At 40.5% G+C, this 22964-nt stretch overlaps 1 protein-coding gene across 4 annotated transcripts in view; it reads left to right on the top strand.

The window, feature by feature from the left end:
- Positions 1-19917, top strand: part of dock4b (dedicator of cytokinesis 4b) — a 164196-nt gene extending 144279 nt beyond the window's left edge. Inside the window, exons 45-53 of one of the 4 annotated variants that reach the window (XM_017694007.2) lie at positions 246-365; positions 663-784; positions 2410-2530; positions 3000-3081; positions 5096-5205; positions 6109-6181; positions 6978-7076; positions 8573-8634; positions 16314-19917. In XM_017694007.2, the coding sequence (XP_017549496.1) occupies positions 246-365; positions 663-784; positions 2410-2530; positions 3000-3081; positions 5096-5205; positions 6109-6181; positions 6978-7076; positions 8573-8634; positions 16314-16745 (1221 nt within the window). In that variant the 3' untranslated portion in view covers positions 16746-19917. Of the gene's footprint in view, positions 1-245; positions 366-662; positions 785-2409; positions 2531-2999; positions 3082-5095; positions 5206-6108; positions 6182-6974; positions 7077-8572; positions 8635-16313 lie in introns of all 4 variants that reach the window. The other 3 variants (XM_017694006.2, XM_017694008.2, XM_017694009.2) reach the window with 3 other exon arrangements.
- Positions 19918-22964: the final 3047 nt, after the last annotated feature.

Below are 22964 nucleotides of genomic sequence, written 5' to 3'. Positions count from 1 at the left end.
CTTCTATTACTTTTTATGACTTTTATGACACATTAGTTCTGTCTTATTTTACACCACTGTGGCTGTTCAGCTTTGCCTGTACACCTTGAGTATAAACACTGCAATCTAGACAATGTGCTAAATTAAGCGGTGATGTGTTTTTTATTGTGCAGTTTAAAATATTGTAGTTATGTTTATTGTGCGTTGGTTTAAAATGTTTAAAAATTAAATGTCTATAAAGCTCGAGGTCTCTGTATCTCTCTCAGGCACACATACTGGAGTTTGGTCTGGCCGTCCATGAGAAGTTCGTCCCTCAGGATATGCGGCCACTGCATAAAAAACTGGTAGACCAGTTCCATCTGATGAAATCCAGCCTAGGAATTCAGGTAAACCTGCTTATTCAAATGAATTCATAGAAAAATATGAATAGTTATGTCTATGTTTGTGTCTATTTCTAAAACAAAAGGTGACATATTTAACAAAGATCATTTTAATTGTCCCCAAATTAGATGTTTTCAGCTAAAACTGGTGAGCCAGATAGTTATGTTATTTAGGTCTAAATAATTTGGTGAAATGCCCATATCTCTGCACTTAATTCTATATTGCGTTAGACCTTTCTAGTCTTCTGTGCACTCTCTCTGCTTTCCTTTTCAAGCTAGTTTATTTCCTTGCACATATCACAGGAGTTCCCAGCATATGTGAGGGCCAGTCCTATCCACTTTCCCAATGGAAGCCCACGCCCCGGTCGCAACTCTATGCCAAACATCCTGAGCCCAGAGGGAGGTCGCGTGGTGCCCCGACGCAGGTGAGAGAGACTATGACAGGTGTTTGTTGTGTGCAGAATCAGACCCCAAGACCTAGATCTATGCACCCCCCATAATATTTTCATTCACAGCTGTAAGAAGGTTGGATAGGCTTCACAGAACACTGGCAAAATCCCATTCAACTGAATCAGACATTGTAGGTCTTGTGCATTGTACAACTCAGTTTAGGTCAAAATACCTGAATTACATGTATGTGACTAATTTCAGATGATGATTATGTACAGGTGTAGTCACTTTGTTAAGACAGATCAGAGACCGACTGGAATCAACTCAAAACAGTCTTTTATAGAGACTGTTATTGGCCCATTATTTTTTCATTGAAATCTAAAGATTTCTGGTTTTCCACAGCCATCAGTAGATAGACAGACAATAGGTTGACATTACTTATATAGCTTAAGGCAACATATTGTCATGCTTTTTGTTTACAGCTTTCTGCATTCTGATTAGGTTGAATAGGATTTTTGCCAGTGCCCTGTAAAGCTTGTCCAGCCAAGTAACAGTTACTATGAAAGGACACATAAGAGGCAGAGCATGGATAGGCCAATCTGTCAGGGATTTGACTGGTTGATTTGTACCGGATAATGTGTAGGTATAATTTCCCTAAACTAGCATAGATAGCTGGATGCACACGGCAAAGGCAACATTTAATAACAATTTATTAAGTCTATTATCAGGTCTGACCTTAAGGTTATTCTGGGTTTGGTGAGTTGCAAAAGGCTATTCACTTCCTACTGATGTTGCACTGCAAAAAGTTATCATTTTAAGATTGTTGTAAGTATATTACAAGATTTTTTGGCCTATTTATACAAAGGCTTTTATCTAGAGAAATTGCCTTACACTGTGAGCAGATAATCTTACTTGTTCAAAGACAAACACACACAGCCGCTTATCCTTCTGGGTCATGGGGGTGCTGGGGCCCATCCCAGTGATCATAGGGCAGAAGGCAGGAAACACCCTGGACAGGCCACCAGTCCATCACAGGGCAGGCAATTTGGCATACACAATTGGCTCAACTGCATGTCTTTGGCCTGTGGGAGGAAATGAGCACCCGGAAGAAACCCAAGTAGACACAAGAACATGCAAATTCCATCGTTGCAAGACATTAGGCACTTGATAAAATTAGCTAACACAAGTTAAAAATATCAAACTCTACAATCTCGAAATGAGAAATATAAGGCATATCACCAGATTTATTATTTATTATGCTCACTTGCTGAGTAATCATTTTTTGCAATGATGATTAATATAGGTTAACAGATCCCTTCAGCAGTCACTTAAATCACACCACCTCCTCTGGTTAAACCATCTGGAATCCGTCTTTTAAGTGTTGGTGTCAGTGGAGTGTTTCAGTAGTGTTTCAGTAAGCAGGAGACATATATAGTGCCCTTAGGAGTTGACTGCACCATGTTTGTGTTCATTTGCACTTATTGGACTGGAAAGTTGTCTATGTTACAACTGTCAGTTTGTAGCTGCTGCCAAACTGTAACCCCCCCACCCCACTCCACCACAAGTGTAAAGAGTTTACTACTCACAGCTTTGCTTAAAATAAAAACACCATATGGAGGCTGAATTCTAACACTGCTTGTGTCAATGTGTGTGCGTGCAGTCCTCTCAGCTATCCTGCGGTGAATCGCTACTCCTCGTCCTCACTGTCATCGCAGGCCTCCAATGAAGTGAGCAACATTACGGGCCAGTCAGAAAGCTCAGACGAAGTCTTCAACATGCAGGTGAGTGCTCTAACAGAGCGTGCCGACAGCTCACACACATACACACACACACTCACTCGTTCAACAGAACTCTCAGGCACTAAATCAGCCTGCCACCTCTACCCTTACTGCACCTCCTCCTACATTTCTCTTTCTCCCTGCTCCCAATCAGTCCCTCTTTCATCTTCTCCCCTAATCTCACTCTCTCCACTTCTGTTTCTTCTGCTCTTATCTTTCTCTTAATTGCCCTCACGCTGTTTTCATCTTCATCTCCTTTTCTCTCTTTTTCACACACGCATTCTTAATCTCTCTGTCGTTCTCACCTTTTTTCTCTCTATGACAATAAGATTCGCAGGTTCTCAGGTATGAGTTGAAAAAAGCTGGATTGAAATGATAATGCTGTTCTTGTGCTTTTATCTCAGATCTCAGAGGACAGTTTGTGATCTTTGTGTTTTTCTTTCTTTTTTTTGCTCTCCCTGTCCATGTTCAGCCCAGCCCATCTACCTCGAGCCTTAGCTCCAATCACTCAGCATCTCCCAATGTCACCAGCTCAGCTCCATCCAGTGCCAGAGGTGAGGACGGCTACTCTACTTTCCCTCCGAGCCCACAGTGTATGTTTGTGATGTTTACAGGCCTGTAGAACTCTTCATTAGTAGAGCTTTTATTTAGGTCACAATAATCATTTCCTATTGTCACTTATGAACACACTTTCCTGCTTGAAATGTTTTTTCCAAACCCATCAGAACTGAATGACCCAGTCGGGCTCAGCTCAGGGTTAAAATTTCACGTTCAATTTCTCACAGCCCGCCTCTCACTTTTAACAGATTTTAAGATGTAACAGATTTCCTTCTGTTTTAGTTTTTCTCTTTCCATTATTCTTCCTCCCTTTTATTACCTCAAAACATTTTAATCTGGCATGCTGGAGTCACCCTCTTGTGTTGTTGACAGGGTTTAGTAATAAGCTCCACGAGGCCCACACTTGTGAGAAAATGGATGTGCTGAAAGTAAAAAACAACAAATTGATACAGGAGAGCACATCTTAGTGCAGCCGTAAGGAAATTTGTGTTTCATTTGTTTAACCAGAAATATTTTTTATATATTCAGTATTTTATGTGTGTGTTTTAGGGTTAAACAGGTCAGCACTGTACAGTGTTAGAACACTGCATTTCAAAGTTGTATTCAGACTAAAAGCTTTTGTTGTTCAGAAGCATTAGTTGATGAATACATTTGGTAATACGGAATTTAGACTTAATTTAGCAAAGCTGATTTTTTTTTCATGTTATTTTAATTAGCTATTATCAAAGATAACATGAACACTACGCAGTAGTTTAAACTGTGGTATCATTTGAAGTATCAGGTTTTATTCTGCAATTTCTGGTCAGTTTGGCACAGAATTTTCTTGAGGTTGGGTCAGATTTAGACCCAAATAGAAATTGATGATGTGGTTGAGGCTGAGTCTTTGAAATTTTTTTTTTTAGCTCAAATCAAATTTGTACTCAATGTGTTGCTCTATATCATGTCAGACATGAACAAACAGTTTGCATGATAGGATTTTAATTTAGTGAAATTTGGAGTTGAAAACCCTGCAACCCTGACGGAGAAGCGGCTTAGAAAATGGATGGATGGATGGAGTTGAAAACTTCTGAGCTATTACACTATCCCAGTTACTAACTTATGAAAGATTAATTTATGGAATTTCTGTCCTCAGTAATGTGTTTGAACCAATCAGATATTGATGAGATATGTGGGTCCAGATATCCAAATTTGTTAGAAGGTCAGTATTTCCCAGTATCCCATTTTGATGTCTTCATATTTTTAAAAGGGTAATATGTAATACGACTGTATCCAAATTCTGACTGATATTACATTGGAAGCATCTATATACAATATATTTAGTACAGGTAGGTATTTGTTTGTGTATATGTATGTATATTTGTATATATACCACCTATACTATATAATACATAGGGTGTTTGTATATGTGTGTATATTTGTATACTTTTATATGTCTATGTATGTATAGTTGCTCACATACATTACACAGTTACATATAGTAACAGAAATACCTCACTGTTCACTCACAGTCTGCTCTCTCGAGTGAATGCAGACCTTTACAGTAATATACAGGCATTTTTGGAGGCAATCCTCTTGGCAGCCTTGCTCTAGCCTCTCTGGTTTCATTGGGACCTCCATGAAGTGCAGACAGGTTGTAATGTGTTGGAGAGAATTACAGGCAGTGCTGCAATAGCGCTGCTGATGGCTGTGGTGGTGAGGAGTGGCAGGAGAATGCCACCCGGTCCCCACTGATGAAGGAAACAGGCTGAGCTGCAGGCACGTTTGAACCGCTCCCTCTCTCTGTGAATCCATCTCAGCATCAAACAGCTCTCTGCCACCAGCACAGAACAATTCTCACCTTAGCAGGGAGCTTACCTGGGGGAGGGGGATACTGCTCCTATACTGTCTGTTCAGCAAGACAGGAGAAAGAGTACAAAGAGAGAGAGAGAGAGACAATGTGTGTGTGTGTGTGTGTAAGTGCACATTATTGTACGTTAGTAGTCTAACACCGTCTCCTCAACCTTTTCTCAGGTTCACCGCAGTTGTCCGAGAAACACAAACACGCCCGTGAGAACTCCTGCCTCTCCCCAAGAGAGAGGCCCTGCAGTGCTATATTTCCCAACCCACTTGACCCGACACAGGTAAATATGTACACTATATACCCTGAGCTCTCTTAACCCCACACTGCTAAATACACTATATATCCATCCTCTCTCAACCCCAAACAGCTAAACATGCTATATACACCAACCTCTCTTAACCCCACACTGCTAAATACACCATATACCCTGAGCTCTCTTGACCCCACACTGCAAAATACACTATATACTTATTCTCTCTCAACCCAATACACCGTATATAAACACAAACTCTCAAACCCACATAAATAAATACACTGTAAATACAAAACCTCTACACCATGTGGACAATACACTATATGCCCAACCAAACTTTTGACCCCACACAGATAAATGCTGTATTTTTGTGATTGTGTGTGTGTAAATATATTTTTTTGTATCTCAAACCTCTGGACTCCCCAAGGAGTCCCAGGACCCCAGGAAATATGTTTATTATACTCACCCCACATTACAAAACAACATCATGGATTCCACATGTGGTAACATTATACAAGCCCAGTAAATCAAAGCTAGGGATTCAAATATTTGTACCCTAAGCCCATCAGCTGAAGATTTTCCACTAGTGGGAGTTTTTAAGTATTCAAGAAGTTTTGTGTGCATCATTGTAAGAGAGGGACACACACCAGCAGCATCTCTCTAATGCATGTAGATGTAGTAAAAGACTATAAACCATACAATACACATTCTATATAACCACTAAAATGAATGGTCACCTTGGTCTTGGAGAGAAATAAAGGCAAAACACTGGGAGTATAATGGAAAGTGGAGCTTTGCATCAGTAACAATCTTTCCTTAAAGATTAAAGCAGCAGATGCTGTAGCAGAAAAGTAATTTTGTTGTGAAAAGCTGAGATAAAAAAGGAGGAGACGGTTCCTCCATAAACGTGCCTATGTGTCTCCTGTACAGAGGACAATGCCACATCCTTCAGGAGATGCCTCTCTGCCTCGCAGTGACCCCAACATCTCCAATCCAGAAAAAGGTGAGCTGCATTTATCACAGCACACACACACTTGCATGCACTGGGTCACAGTGTTGTTGTGAGATGTTTTGATGGTTGCCTAGCTGGATTTGATTCTAGCTGACAGTTGAGCTCTCTCTTTATCCAGTGGCAACAGTGCATGTGAGCCTGATTCATCTCAGGTGCACCAGTGCTACTCTCATTGCTATTCAAAATAGGGCTGAATTATTTCAGTCACCATCCCCTCACTCATTTATCTATTCTTTTATTGAAATCTGCATTTAATGCCTCAGAGGTACAAAGACAGTCTTTGATTCCCAAGGGCGATGGGTTTTCTCTTGCGTTGGCTTTATTGAAGGCAAGATTTAAGTCAAATATTTATTTATGATATTCATGCTGTACGCATCTGCAGTGTCGAAGAGTGCTGCTTCAGTCCTTCATGTTGCATATTCCAAGGAGATCCTGTGAATCTAGTCGAGAAACCCCCTTGTTTAATTAAAAAAAGACCCAACGTTTTGATTGCTTTCTTTGAGCTGTAGTTGAAGGTTAGAGTATTCGAACAAACTAAAGTGGAATTTGAATTAATGATGAAAAGCCTTTATTAACGTGGCACCTAAGCGGATTCCTATGATAATGGCATGTGCAGTGAGCCAGTGAAGAAGGTACTGCTTCTCAACACATGCACTAGTAGTAGCCTATGGCTGCTCTTCAGTGAAGCGTGTCACCATAAATAAGACACTGCTGCACTCTGTTTGGACTGTGATGCTACTGAGCTAAGTGAACTGACCAAAGCTGCATGTTTTGTGTGTGAAAGTAGTCAAGCCTGCCCCAAGCAGCTGGAGTCTTGACACACCGCTCTCTGACTCTGTCGGAAAGCTGTTGTGCCCCCCTGTCCCTCCTAGGCCATCGTACTCAGGTAAATAAGAAACAAATCTACTGTGACTGATCCCGTCCGCTGGCACTAATATTTCTTGCACCTTTTTAACTGTCAGACCTTCTGTCTACTGTACGGTTTGGCTGTGCCTTACTTCTTACTATACTTAAAGGGATGTTACAGTTGTTTAACTGACTTTGTGTGCTGCGTATGTAGTGTACATTCAGTTACCACAAATAATATGTTAGACACTCAAAAACTATATTGTATATTTCAGACTGACTTATGACATAAAACACCAATGTTTTATATGTACAGCATGTGAGCAGGCTTTGGACATCACTCATTTAGAACATGTGTTGTACTCCTTGTTCTCCAGCAAGGAGTGCTATTAGCTTACAAGTCGCCATAAACCTACACCAGAAGGAGCTTATAAATTTACATTAGGTGACATAGTTGACAGTACGCCTAAGCTGTAGCACACTGCATTTATTGGTTGAGGGTATGGGGGTTGGGGTACAAGCATGGGTGGGGGGTGTATTTATGCTAATGAGTTTATGCTAATAGTATGCTAAAATGAGTTTTACCTATTGCGCAGACCAGTCAGAAGTGAGGAGTTACTACAAATTCTTCCTAAAAACTAGTCACAACTATGAAAGAACAAATTCGGCAGATTTACAATACCTTACCAACTGTCCAGTTTGAGTTTCAGGTTGGTGGGTTTTCTGTCCTTTTCTACATAGAGGGAAAAACACAGAAATTATTGTCTGTGGTAAACAACTGTACGCTACAGATGCAGCAGATCAGGTTGCAAAACACTGGAGTATTCCTTTACCATCTGTCCTTTTCTATCTGTATTTCTTTTTAGTATTCATCTTGCCAACATCTGAGTCAAAAAGTCATTTTCAAGGTTATCTTGGTCTCATGTTCTGTCAGGACTTTTTTTTCTAGATCCTTAAGTAGATCAGTCATTTGGAATCTCAAAGTAAACTTAACTTGCATGTAGTGGGGTGAAAAAGCACATCTGCCTTAAGGGGATTCAGCCTGCTCTCTCTCATGTTTTAATCCTGGTTATTGCTTGAAGACATGAGCCTTCTCATAGCGTTTTTCTCTCTAGTTTGCATGACACCTCTGGGCTTCATTAAATCCTCAAATGGCAGGCTAAAGCCGGACTCTCCTCTCGCTGCTTCCCAACCTGTCTCCTCTGCCTCTCCCTCACTCTGCCTCTCTCCCTTTCTCTGCTTCTCATCATTTTTTAACCAGTCCTGACAGGGTGGACATTTTTAGAGTCCATCTGTCCTCCTGTTCATTGTAGTTGACACTGGTGGACTCTAATGGAGCCCGTTGTCCTGAAAAAGAACAGCTGGCAGACGAGTAAGCCGCTTAGCGGGAGCCTCCAGCGTGTAGCAATATGTTTCCCTGCTTCAAAGACGGCCGTGGCCGTGTGACTGCCGGCTAAATTTAACTGTCTGAAATCCTTATGTCAAATAGTGAAGAATGTCCCAGGCTCAGTGACCATTATCTGTTTCTTTGAACAGGCTCTCCTGCTAAGAACATAAGATCACAGTCACCAGTGCCAGCGTCACGCTCACCACAAAAGGTAGGAGCCCTTTTTCTCTGTAGCTGGTGTGTTATTTTTGTGCTTATGTGGCAAAGTATAGGTTGTGTTGTGCTGTATTCATATGAGATACAAAGCCATCACTATCATTACCAGACCTCAGTTTCCTCAAAGCAATATGTGTTAGTGTTAATGTGATGGCTCAGTGAAAAATGTACATGATTCCCCTTACCCTAAATATATTCATGATGTCTGACGTTTGATTCTTAAATTTTGCACTGAAGCTATGAGGCTAATGTAGCTAACAAGTAATGGAAGCCTATAATCACCAATCAACATTGTACAAATTATATGCAAAATCATATCCCACTTACCTCAAACTATATCAAACTATAATGCCATACGGTTACCTATAAACCTATAAACTATAAAGTGTTTTTTTTTCTCTGTTTTTCTTTGTTGTAGGGAAAACTGGTATGTCATTTTCATAGAAGACATGAATAGAAAAGAATATAAACAAAAGTACAATATGTAAAAGTAAACACACACATTTTCTAATTTCAGGGTTGTGGGGGGTGCTGGAGCCCATCCCAGCTTAAAAGTAAACAAAAATACAAAAATGTAAACTATGGCCCAATCACATTTTTTCTTTTTACCTCTTCCCCCTTGTTTTCAAGTGTCATCCTAACCCCTTGGAACTGAGTTACAAGGGGTAGTGATAAAAATCTTGCCCTATGAACTGGGATGACTCTCAAAAAAAAAAAAACATTGCTTCATTAACAGCTACTAGCGCTGCACTGTAGGCAATCCAGCCCATCTTCAGTGATAACAGAGAAGGGACATTTTCACCAACCTCGCTGCTGGGCTGTCGTTACATTTAGGGCATCATATGCTTTCAAAGAGGGAGTATAAGACGATTATTTATTATTGCCCACCGCTAATTCTCTAGTGATACGAAGTTAAAGTCAGCTATTCATCAGCTTCTTGTTAGAATTTTCCCATTGCACCTTAAATGGTGCAGGATTCTCGTGCTTCAGGTGTCAATACTGATGGACTATTTAAGGTGGAAGGGGAAAGTTAGCTTGCTAGCTACTGAGACATTAGCATGCTATTAGCAATTTTTTATGCTTCTTATGTAGAAAACGACCATAGTACATTAAAGCAACATTAAACTAAGATAATACAATGGTTATCATAATTTTTTAATGCAGAAAATACTCACATTTGTGGGTCTCTCATGCAGCCATCTTGCCAGTTTTTCTTTTTTTTTTCATAAAACTCCGTTTGGAGTGTGCCTTTGAAAAACCTCGGTTTGGAGTGGGTTGTCCAGCTTCTTATAAAAAAATTCCATTCCAATTTAAATGGAGCAGCAGTAACAAGTGAGTAAACATATTTGAGGTATTCATTCTTCTACCATTCATTGCCCACTGAAACCTCAGCATTTCAAACAGCTTGGCTAATCAACCATCCAAAGTAGGCTAACCAAACCAGATTTTTCCAGTTCTGAAAGCTGTGCAGCTGAGTTTTTTACATTGATGATTATTACTTTTAGGAATTCCATGTCTTGTATCAAAGAAAACTACTGGAAAACAATGCTAAAACATTTCCATCAACCAGACTGTCACACATTTTATAGCAGTAAATCTAATTGTATTCGTTTCACAGTGCGTACAATCTTGCGACTCCCATATCGGAAAAAAAAATAATGACAGCTCTACTAACACATATACAAGATCTGGTATACCACCAAAACTGTCATCATTAGATAAATAGTAGGAGAAAGCTTGATTCTTGCTTCAGATCTAAAAAAAATCCACAGTTGTTTTTGTCCATCCTTCCAGTACGATAAGATAATGCTATGGGTCTGAAAGGAGGTGTAGCTGTCAAGAAGCTGTCTCATTTCATAATCGGGATTACTTGGATCATTAGAAGCAAAAAATACACCCAACTTATAAGCCATAATATCTCTGCAGGTTTCTTTGAAAAACTGAAAGTCTCCTGAAATCATTGTAATAACAGGAAATACTAAATAAAAATGTGACATATTTAGTTCTTCTGTTTAATTTTCTGCTAAATATATGAGGTAAGGGTAAAGTTTTATTTTTAATTTGAATTTAAAATGTTTTGCCAGACTGTAAAATTATCTATTATTTATAATAGATACATAATTATAATATATATATATATATATATATATAAATTATAATATATATATCTCATATTTGCTCAACTTTATTTTAATGATGTTTGTTCTGCTGTTTTGAAATGCTTGATGGAGGTCCTGGAACTGGGTCAAGGCACATTCAAATAAGCCTCGATGTGTGTGGAAGGCATGAGCAGATGACACTGATCCCGCTGGCACTGAGCTGGTGCACACTAGACTACCTCATCCTGCTGTGCATTACAAATTTATTTACCCTGGAAGGCTGCGTTCATCCAAACAAACCAAGTTGTTAGTATTTTATACAACCCATCAGACAGTACCAGTGTGATCTAATTTAGTTGTTTAGTTAGATGCACTATTTTGGCTGACATCCCAGTTTTCAGATATGCCCTTTTGTTCTCTGTCTCACTACAGGTGTGTGGATTGTTTCAGGGTAGCTGAAGCTCAGAAAGAGTTTGAGCCTACTATTAAATTCAGGTTTATTTCCCCTGTGAAAGCAGAGATATCGTTAGCATTGTGTTTAAAGGAGCATATTCACATTCAAAGGTGTGCAGAGGAATCTGCGATCCATTACTGACTAATCACAGATTTGTGCTCCTCATGTTCTAACCAGTCTGTTATAGAGCCAGTAATTATGTCCTGTTCTGCTTCATCATATTCTTATCTTGCAGTGCGTATCGATTTCGGTCTAGGGTTTCTGGATGTCAGATACTCACTAATCGCCCCTTTTATGCTCTAATACAAAAAAAATTCCCAAGTGTCCAGTATATGGAATAGAATCACTTAAGGTTCTCCACTGTAATATCATTACAGTACCTAATTCTATTGCGATTTTAAAGAAATGTGATACATTAAGAGTTTTGAAATAACATATTGAGATGGTTCCAAAACACACTTCGTCCTAGTCTTCAGAACTTTCACATTTCATGGCTACATTCAAAAGGTGGGTGTCATATGAGGCTGTAACTGTCTTCTTTCCAGTCAAATAGATGAGTAATGTAACTTAAACCCTTATAATAAAAGAAGCTGAACTCACTATTTTTTGTCTACTGAAAGTCGACCCATTTTTACACAAATCTGGGCTATAAACTATAAACAGATGGTGTCTTAGTCCTATACGCTGTAAAATTTTTATGAAAAAAAAAAAACTACGATTTTTGGCTTTCAGCTGTAAATTGTAAACATATAGCAATATGCGTGATCATAAAACACATTTTCTGTTAAGTTGAGGGGAGTTTTTACAAAAAATAAATAAATAAACAAAAAAAATTTGGTTATTTTATGCAGTTGCTGAATAGTTTGCCTTACGAGTTGGTCATGTAAATTCAGATGGACAAACCAAAATATACCCTGGTCAATAAGAGGTCAATAACTTTGGACTTTGGATCCAACTGTTTCTATCAGAGTGGTAAAGACATACACATTTTCAGGTTTGACATAGTTTTTGATTCTAACATGGAGTTGATTTAAATAACAATATAAGCCCTAAAAATAGCAAAATGTATAAATTACTTCTATGGAAAAATATCCCAGTGTATTGATAATAGTTTTACTGCTCGATACGGTTTCTTAATACTGTATTGGAATCCTTACATCCTTAGATGTTATGATGCCACCACTTGCAGAAGCCCTCGTCTCACCAGAAAGAAAACGAAAAGACTTCTCAACATCATCTCGTGGACTAAGACAACAATATTTTTCGATATCCTATTAGTCTAGCAAAGGGCCAAAAATAATCATAACTAAATAATTAAGCATCAATAATTGGGTCTTTGAGTTTTTTACCCAAAATAAGGCTGTGCAGTGTGGCAGTATTCTCGCACGTGTTGAGATAAATCAATCCTGTACAAAAAAAAAAAAAAAAAAAAACCAAAAAAAAAAAGACAGTGACACACTTCATAGACCTTTGTGTACGTGTGTGAATATTTCCATTCAGTAATATTTGTGTGTTGTAGTAATTGTGGAAGTTGAATGAATTATTTGTGGTCTGTTCTATCCATGTGGTGTTTGCAGTATCAAACAACATTTCTCAAGTTTATGAGTTTATGGTAATATTGTAATATTACTGTTTATGGAAATAAACCACTGGGGAACAAAATTCAGATGTATGTAAACAAACAAAACAAAATATCCAAAAGCTGCTTAATGTCATACCTAAAACCAGCAATTATTTGGGAGATAAGTTATCTTAGATTTGAGAGTTGAAGCACCCCCTTTTGTACCTACCTTTACTTTTAGTGCCTTTTACTTTTTATCCTATATACTGTCTTTAGCCTGTTTTTATTACTAAGCTGATTAAATAATAGTGAATCTTACTTTAGGTCATAAACCATTTCCCTTTTTGTTCTGAAATTTGTGAGTCTTACCCTACATGCATTTTCTCACACTCAAAATGCAAACAAAAAATTTAAAATGTTACTTTAGTGCTAATAGCGCCCCCTTCTGGGGAATGTGAATTTTTGTGTCAAATACATGCCTTTTTACATGCATTTTTTTTCATTGTTAAAATGATTTTTTGATGCCACATTTTGATATTTATACTTTTTACAAGCATTTTAAATAGTTTTATCTATCTTTAATCTAAAAGTTAAACTTGTGGTACATCAACTTGTATAACAAAAATTGCAAAAAATGTAAAAACTTTTACATACAGCCCATACAGCCCTGTCAGTTATCACAGTACTACACTGCTCAAAAAAATAAAGGGAACACTCAAATAACACATCCTAGATCTGAATGAATGAAATATTCTCATTGAATACTTTGTTCAGTTTATTAACCAATGGAGGCCTGGATTTGGAGTCACACACAAAATTAAAGTGGAAAAACACACTACAGGCTGATCCAACTTTGATGTAATGTCCTTAAAACAAGTCAAAATGAGGCTCAGTATTGTGTGTGGCCTCCACGTGCCTGTATGACCTCCCTACAATGCCTGGACATGCTCCTGATGAGGTGGCGGATGGTCTCCTGAGGGATCTCCTCCCAGACCTGGACTAAAGCAACTCCTGGACAGTCTGTGGTGCAATGTGGCGTTGGTGGATGGAGCGAGACATGATGTCCCAGATGTGCTCAATCAGATTCAGGTCTGGGGAACGGGCGGGCCAGTCCATAGCCTCAATGCCTTCATCTCGCAGGAACTGCTGACACACTCCAGCCACATGAGTTCTAGCATTGTCCTGCATTAGGAGGAACCCAGGGCCAACCGCACCAGCATATGGTCTCACAAGGCGTCTGAGGATCTCATCTCGGTACATAATGGCAGTCAGGCTACCCCTGGGCGAGCACATGGAGGGCTGTGCGGCCCTCCAAAGAAATGCCACCCCACACCATTACTGACCCACTGCCAAACCGATCATGCTGAAGGGTGTTGCAGGCAGCAGATCGCTCTCCACGGCGTCTCCAGACTCTGTCACGTCTGTCACATGTGCTCAGTGTGAACCTGCTTTCATCTGTGAAGAGCACAGGGCGCCAGTGGCGAATTTGCCAATCCTGGTGTTCTCTGGCAAATGCCAAGCATCCTGCATGGTTTTGGGCTGTGAGCACAACCCCCATCTGTGGACGTCGGGCCCTCATACCATCCTCATGGAGTCCGTTTCTAACCATTTGTGCAGACACATGCACATTTGTGGCCTGCTGGAGGTCATTTTGCAGGGCTCTGGCAGTGCTCCTCCTGTTCCTCCTTGCATAAAGGAGTCCTGCTGCTGTGTTGTTGCCCTCCTACGGCCTCCTCCACGTATCCTGGTGTACTGGCCTGTCTCCTGGTAGCGCCTCCAGCCTCTGGACACTATGCTGACAGACACAGCAAACCTTCTTGCCACAGCTCGCGTTGATGTGCCATCCTGGATGAGCTGCACTACCTGAGCCACTTGTGTGGGTTGTAGAGTCCGTCTCATGCTACCACGAGTGTGAAAGCACCACCAACATTCAAAAGTGACCAAAACATCAGTCAGAAAGCAGAAAGGTACTGAGAAGTGGTCTGTGCTCCCCACCTGCAGAACCACTCCTTTATTGAGTGTGTCTTTCTAATTGCCAATAATTTCCACCTGTTGTCTATTCCATTTGCACAACAGCTGTGAAATTGATTGTCAGTCAGTGCTGCTTCCTAAGTTTGATTTCACAGACGTTATATATATATATATATGTGTGTGTGTGTGTATATAGGCAAAGTGCAAGCTTGATGAGTTTGATGGGCAGCTATCTGCTTCGCTTCAGGCAGACCAGGAGCCTGCCATTCAAACCCCCCCCCCCCCCCCCCCCCCCCAACCCCCAACCAAACACACACACACACACACATAAAGGCAGCGTCCACACAGTAAATTTGATTGGCAGGTCACGCAGAGCTGTCAGTTCATGGGTTGTGGGCTGTGAAAGGACAAAAGCTTTTAGTGTATTTGAATGCAGTGAAAAATCTCAGAGCAGCACTTAAGAAATGGGTTGGGTAACATTTCTTTTAAATCAGGCAGCACGCATAATTTGTGAACACCCTCCACGACCACCCCAAGAGTGGGCGGGTGTGAAAACGTCCATATTTAAACTTGTTAAATTAATTGTAAAGTCCTGCTCTGGCATTCATCCAACTGTGCTAGTTGTTGCAGAAAAATTAACACCATTCGTTTCTTTGGCAATTCAGCCTAATTATTCTGAATGCTCTACATGTCTGAAATATGGAAGGAAATATGGTGTGAGAATATAATGATATTACAACTGCAATACAATTGTGCAGAAAATGTTCTGACAAGAGCAAATCCATGATGTATCATATTTCATGTTCTAGTTTGTAGTATAGGTCATTAATGTCCAACCCTGCACATGGACATCCGCCCTCCTGCAGAATTCATATACAGTGCAGTGGAACTCTAATATTAATGAAAGTGTGGGTTGTATCAAATACATTGCACTGAAGTGGGAACAAAACTCAGTAGGTGACTACATCTCAAGGTCAGTGTTTAGGAACCCATGCCAGGGTGTCAGCTTCCTCTGTAGGGTACGATTATAGCAGAAATCATGAATCATACTCATAATTGTTGCTCTTAGGAATGTCAGTGAGGGTTTTTTGGCTCATTTTCTTGCTGGCATGATTCATTTAAAGGAATAGTTTAAAGGTATATCATATATATTAAAGGAATCAAATTTACATGATTCTCCACTTACCTTAAATATAGTTGATAGGGCAAGACATGTTTGGTTTTCAAACTAAACTAAATACTTCTTTAGTTTAGAACTAGAGCTATTAGGCTAGTGTTGAAGCAAATACGTTAGAAAAATAGTCATATGTCAGTGTAAATGGTTTGGGTGACTATTGCCTTCCAGTGTTCATTTACACTGTTAGCCTAGCAGTTCCAGTTATAAACAAAAGAAGCTAAATTTACATGCCAAACATGTCTTGGCTGATGGTCTGTGTTTGGAGTAAGCCAAAAATCTTCTGAAACTTCTGAAAATGTGCATCAAACTCACAAGCAAAGAGCAGACAGGGACAGTCGTACTTGCCCTGGCTGACTATCTGATATTTATAGTCTTATTACATTTCTTAGCACGTGTGTTTGTGTCTTTGCAGACCTCTGCCCCACCCTTCACCCCTTCACCCACGGAGTGCCAGTCTGCAGGTCTCGTTGCCAATTCCCCCGTGCTGTCGGGCAGCTACAGCAGCGGTATCTCCTCACTCAGCCGCTGCAGCGTCTCTGAAGCATCCGGCACTGAAGCCCCGCCCTCAGACCACGCCCTCCCCACCTCCGCCTCCAGCGGATCGGACGAGCTCTTTCGCCGAGAGAACAAAACCCCGCCCCCTTATAGTGTGTACGAGCGCAACAACCCGCGGCGGCCCATTCCCCTCCCCCACAGCCTGTCCATACCACCCCCCAGTGCAGATGCCCCGCCCATACCACCAAAACCACACCAGCTCCGCAGTGGCAAGCCGGAAGTGGACCCCCGACGGCTTGAGCAGCTGCCCAGACCGAGGCCACTTCCCAGGAAAGTCTCTCAGCTTTAGCCCTGCTGGGGTGCAGAACACACCCCGACACCACTTGCACTTTCACTCCCACTCTCTTCGGGTCAGTAAACCCAAATGTCCAGTTTATATGACAGACAAATAGACTGTGGAGTGTATTCTTAATAGAGGAGGGTATTGCAGTATTGCAGAGGCATGACTGCTACATTCTGCACTTTTCACGTTCTAGAAGGATCACATGTTAAAGTAACCACTGGGGCATTGTCTTCGCGTTTTGGTAGGCATATTAATTCCATTTACTGTAAATATTTATATGAAAATGATGGTTTTTGCCTTAAGTATTGAAAACAGATTCTTTTATTAATGAGTAATGCACGTTTTAAGTACACTGTACTTTTCTAAAATGGCTTAAAGGTGCTAGCGGCCTGCACACCTGTGTTCATGTAGGCACTGGATAACGTCCACGGCTTTGTTCCTATACACTTGGATGTCATGAAGCAAGTCATTCCATAGTAACAGAATCATGAAGGATGCTGCACTGGGGTGGCCAATTTACCACTTAAATCAGTTTATTATGATACCTGATGCCATCATGCTCTTACTGACTTACTCAGCACATCTGAAGAAACAGAAATGAAATTATTTGCACACAACATTCAGCTTCTGCTACACTGTAGTCTCATCTGCCACTCAATTAGGATGGTGAAGCATCATCGGCTTGTTCCATGTGGATATCTCAGAGCTGTTCATAGTTTACATGCTTTTGGCAGAATCCTGGCCCAGATGTCACTTCTGAAGTGCAGCCTGACCATAGTGATTAATATGTGGGTGATTTTGCCAAGTATTGTGCCAAAGTAACATGGAAGCTGCAAGGAACTAAACCTGGTGATCCTGAAGTAGAATGCACACAGTGTGTTTGCACACTAGGACTAAAGATGCAAGATTTTGTATGCTGTCTCTTTGGAATTGAGGTTCAGTCAAGACGAAGCACAAATGAGGTAGTAAGTAGCATAACTACATTTGATGACAGTCTCTTTCCCACATTACAATGCATGGCTAATATGCAGGAAACAGCTCTGCCCATGCACATGGCAGAAACTAGCCTAAATAAGGTGCAGTGTACAGTGACTGTGAATTTTTTACCCAATCTGAACCATCAACCTCGACACAGATGTGAGGCCTGGCGTTCCTACTCACATTTTACTCTGCCAATAAAATTTGCCTGTGTTGCCACACTCCATTCACACATCTGTCAGTAGGAAATGTAGGTAATGGTTCATTTGAAAGGCTCTAAAACAGGATTATTAATGGGGTTGTGACAATGTACTAGTATAGCAGTTCTTATACTTGGGGCAGCCTCAGATAAAAACTGTTTATTTCGTTTTAGTTTTGTCATTTTAGTAAATCTGCTTTGGCCTTGGAAAAAGATACATTGTATGTCCAATAGCTTGTAGTCACCTACATTTACATTTACGACATTTGGCAGACATTCTTATCCAGAGAAGCTTACAACGTGGTCATTTTACACGGGTAGGCGAAGGCAGCGTTAGGAGTCTTGCCCAAGGACTCCTATTTGTGTTGTGTAGGTTGCTTTTTCAGGTGGAGGATTGAACCCCAGTCCACAGCATAGAAGGCAGAGGTGTTAGTCACTATGCTATACCAACCACCTCCTCATTCTTCCACTAGATGCTAGATGTTAGAACATCACTGTGGGGATTTGATTCCATTCTGCCAGAAGAGCATTAGTAAGGTTACCTATGCATGTTTGATGATTAGTTCTGGTTCCACTGCAACATATCCAAGTGGTATTGGATAGAGCTCCATCACTCCAGAGAATGCAGTTCCATTTCTCCACAGCCCAACCTCTACCGGACGCGGAGCATTGGGTATGGTGACTTTAGGCTTGTGTGCAGCTGCTGTAGCATTTTCTTGGAAGTTCTGTTCTGTGGAGATTATATAAGCTATGTTTGCAGCTGAACACCTGTGTCAGCAATAGATGCAGCTTAAAAGCAGCTGAATTCATTCATTAAAGGGGGTCTACAAACCTTTGGACATATACTGTATGATTCTTGTTTAAAATGGTAGACGTTATTAAATTGTATGTATAAATATGTGCCAGCCAATCACCGTTTACTCTCGTACTGCAGCCACTTAAGAGGTCTGAAATGTCAGAACAGCACCATGTCTCTTGCATGTGCAGGTCAGCGATAGCTGCAGAGAAAGCCTGGTGACGTGGTCCTCGTTCACTTAGCTTAAATATTGTCCAGAGGGCCTTCGACTAAAAGCATTTGAGAGCTGCTGTACTAGCATACACTAGATCTGCTGCAGTATTGTATAAAGTCTGACCATTACACAAACACTGAATAATGTCTGATGGTTTTGTACAATGGAATTCAATTCTGCATTTTTTAATGCACCAACAATGTTCAGTTGATGTTACAGCCTTTGTCTGTTTTCAGTTGCTGTTTAAGCTAAACTCTAACAGTAATTCAGATGTTTTCAAATATAGCGATGCACTGAAAGTTGCACAAGTACGATATACAGTTATCTTGTCACAGCCCTACTTAACACATTCATAAAGTATTTTCTGCATGTTCATTTGTGATACAGAAACATTCACATACACGCCTTTAACCAGACTGACTTTTATAGCAGTGTGTCACCCAAATACTGATACACTGTTTATGAATATTTATGAAATGTGTTGTTAGAGCCTCCCTTCAATTCACAGAAGAATAGAATCTGAATAAATAACAGAATACCAAGTATTGTTTTTTAAGCATTTAGAGGAAAATATTGATCACCTCACTCAGTGCTATGTTCTTGTTCCTTTTTACTTCTGGAAAAATTAACTTGAGTATTGTATCTATGTTCTCTTTTTGTAAGTTACACTTTTTTCAGACTTGGATTAGTTGTGAATTTTAGACGAACACATTCACAAGAATCAGTACTTGAGAAAATTGTAAATGATATAATACGGATGTTGTTGTAAGTATGCCAAATACGATACCTTGTTTATTGTACATACTGTGTTTTTAACAGAAAGTGTAGCTATAACAAATTTACAGCTTTGAATGTTGGAACAACAAAATATAATTATAAATGTTAAATATTTATGTTTTTTGGGGGATTTTAGAAAGAATAAGGTGGAGCTGAGAGGCACCTAACACAATTACATTCTTATGATTTCCTGTGTAATAAAATGTTGAAACAAGTACTGCTTATTCTTTTTTTTTCTTTTGTGGCTCATTTCACTCCTTTTTTCTTTTTTTAAATTTTTATTTATTATTTAGTCTACTTTTAGTCCAGTACAGGGGTCTGCAACTTGCGGCTCTTTTACTGTCCTGTTGCGGCTCCACAGCAGAATTATTTGTTTAAGTAAACATAGAATAATCAGCAAAGCTTTATTTTATTGCAAAGAAGGATGATTTTTAACACAGCTTTAACAATAATCAGCCCTTAAACGTTGGAATGAATGTATAGCCATAGAACTTATAGAGAGAATAATTACCACTCGAATGTAATTTCTCAAACACTAGAGGGCGCTCCCGAGCGAGTCCAAAATGAATGGGTTAAGGCGCATTTGAGCACAATCAGTTTATTAATGCTGTTTATGATACATTCATTTCCTGAACACTGAATAGCAAAAAAAAAACATTTTAACACTGCTGTTATATATTAAGAGCCTTTAAACTCGAGTTATAGGATTTTAAAACGGGAATATGAAATGGCCTGGCTCCTCATAATAACTGGTCATTCACTGACCCTGAAGGTTGGTACACAGACAACGGTCTCACCTAGCTTGTAGGTAACAAAACGGCAAAGAGAAAGCTTTAAGACAAACATCCATAATTTGGAGCCTAACAGACATATCCGCGTTTATAACCACTCCATCTGGTTTCCTGATGCATTTAATCTGCAACGAGAAACTCAAACACTGAAAAGTCCCGAAGCTGAAGTCCGCTTTTCATTCCAATTGTCCCTTTCCAACTTAAACAGTGCAGCAGTTGCATTGGCTGCGTCCCGAATGGCATACTTAAGCAGTACATACTAACTTCCATCCAGTACATACTCGACCGTTAATGAACTAGCTACCTACTTCCAGCATGCAAGTGTGCAGTACACACACGTCCTGGGATGCACTAGAGCCAGGTTATAAGGAGCCGGGCCACTTTCTATTGCCCCAGGTATTTCAAAAAGAGGCCTGCTAAACAGCAGAGGGCGCCCGTCAGTGAGTAAATAGTGCTCAACAAAATATTATAAAAAAAAAAAGATATAAATCTTAAAATATAACAGAGGTGTTAAAATCTCCTCTCTACAAGTTCTCCGAGACTATATATACGCCTTACCAGTATCCTTTGACCCGTACATCATTTGATATATGACGCTATATTAATACCCCCAAAAGCCCCGTTCGCCAAAATAGTTTTTTGTATCTCGTGATTTTTACATTTATATTTACAGCATTTAGCAGACGCTCTTATCCAGAGCGATTTACAGGAAGTGCTTTGTCAATCTAGAGAAAGTATCTTTGCTAGTTACCAATAGGTTAGAGAAAAGAGTCCTGAGCTCAGATACTGCTAGAAACAAAATGTCACTGCAGACACTGAGAGAAAAAAGAAACAGAGTTGAACACAGAACTCTGTGCCATTCAATGCAATACAATTACAGTAAAATACAATACAATAAACTACAATACACAGTGCAATACAATAAAATATATATAAGTGCAGCTTATAATTCAATGCTCATTTAAGTGCTGTGTAAAGAGATGAGTCTTCAGTCTGCATTTGAAGACAGCAAGAGACTCTGCTGTTCGGACAGCCAGTGGGAGTTCATTCCACCACCTGGGTGCCAGTACAGAGAACATTCTCGATGCTTGTCTTCCACGGGCCTTGAAGGATGGCGGGCCAAGCCGAGCTGTACTCGAAGCTCGAAGGGCTCGTGGTACAGTTCAAGATTTCACCATTGCGATTAAGTAAATCGGGGCTGGTCCATTTCTGGCTTTGTAGGCAAGCATTAGGGTTTTAAATCTGATGCGTGCAGCTACAGGAAGCCAGAGAAGGGAGGGCAGCAATGGGGTGACGTGGCTGAACTTGGGCAGATTGAAGACGAGCCGTGCTGTCGCATTCTGGATGAGTTGCAGAGGCTTGATGGCCTGCATGGGAGGACCAGCCAAGAGCGAGTTGCAGTAGTCAAGCCTTGAGATGACAAGAGACTGCATCAGCACCTGGGATGCCTCTTGGGTCGGATCCTTCGGATGTTGTACAGGAGAAACCTGCATGACTGAGTCAGGTTTGTGATTTGAGTTGAGAACGATAACTGGCCATCCAGACTCACACCAAGACTTCTTGCCTCTACAGATGAAACAATCAAGGAGTTCTCGAATGAGATGGCAAGATCATGATGAGGACCTGTAGTTGCAGGGATGAAATTCAGCCCAGTCTTGCTGAGATTGAGCTTCAGGTGGTAAGCTGCAATCCATGAAGAGATGTCAGACAGGCATGCCGAGATGCGACTGGAAACCTGTGTGTCAGAGGGTGAGAAAGAAAACATTAGTTGATTGTCATCAGCATAACAGTGATAAGAGAAGCCATGAGAAGATATTACATCACCAAGAGAGCTAGTGTAAAGAGAAAAGAGAAGAGGACCCAGGACTGAGCCTTGTGAGACACCAGTGGAGAGCCTGCTTGGAGAGCATGTGAACCCCCTCCATGTTACCTGAAAAGAGCGATCCTCCAGATAGGACTTGAACCACTACCACGCATAGCCAGTGATTCCAAGGTTGGTGAGGATGTCCAGAAGGATTGTATGGTTGACTGTGTCAAAAGCTGCTGAGAGATCAAGAAGGATCAGGACAGATGACAATTTGGCTGATCTTGCAGAATGGAGGTTCTCGGTCACTGCGATGAGGGCAGTTTCTGTAGAGTGTGCTGGTTTGAAGCTAGACTGGTTGGGGTCCTGGTGCTGGTTCTGTGTGAGAAAGAGAGGCAGTTGGTTATACGTTCAAGATTTTTGAAAGGAAAGAAAGAAGTGATAGCGGTCTGTAGTTGTTGACATCAGAGCTGTCAAGCATGGGTTTCTTCAAGATGGGGAGTACTCTTGCAGTCTTGAAAGATGATGGAACTTCACCTAATGCCAAGGACTTGTTGATGAGAAACGTGATGAAGGGCAGTAGGTCCTCAGAGATTGACTGAAACAATGCTGATGGGAAGGGATCCAGTGGGCAGGTGGTTGGGTTACTGGATTTGATTTTTAACG

This window comes from Pygocentrus nattereri, chromosome 1 (assembly GCF_015220715.1).
Source record: "Pygocentrus nattereri isolate fPygNat1 chromosome 1, fPygNat1.pri, whole genome shotgun sequence".
Lineage (NCBI taxonomy): Eukaryota > Metazoa > Chordata > Actinopteri > Characiformes > Serrasalmidae > Pygocentrus > Pygocentrus nattereri.
This window is presented reverse-complemented; position numbering and strand designations above follow the sequence as displayed.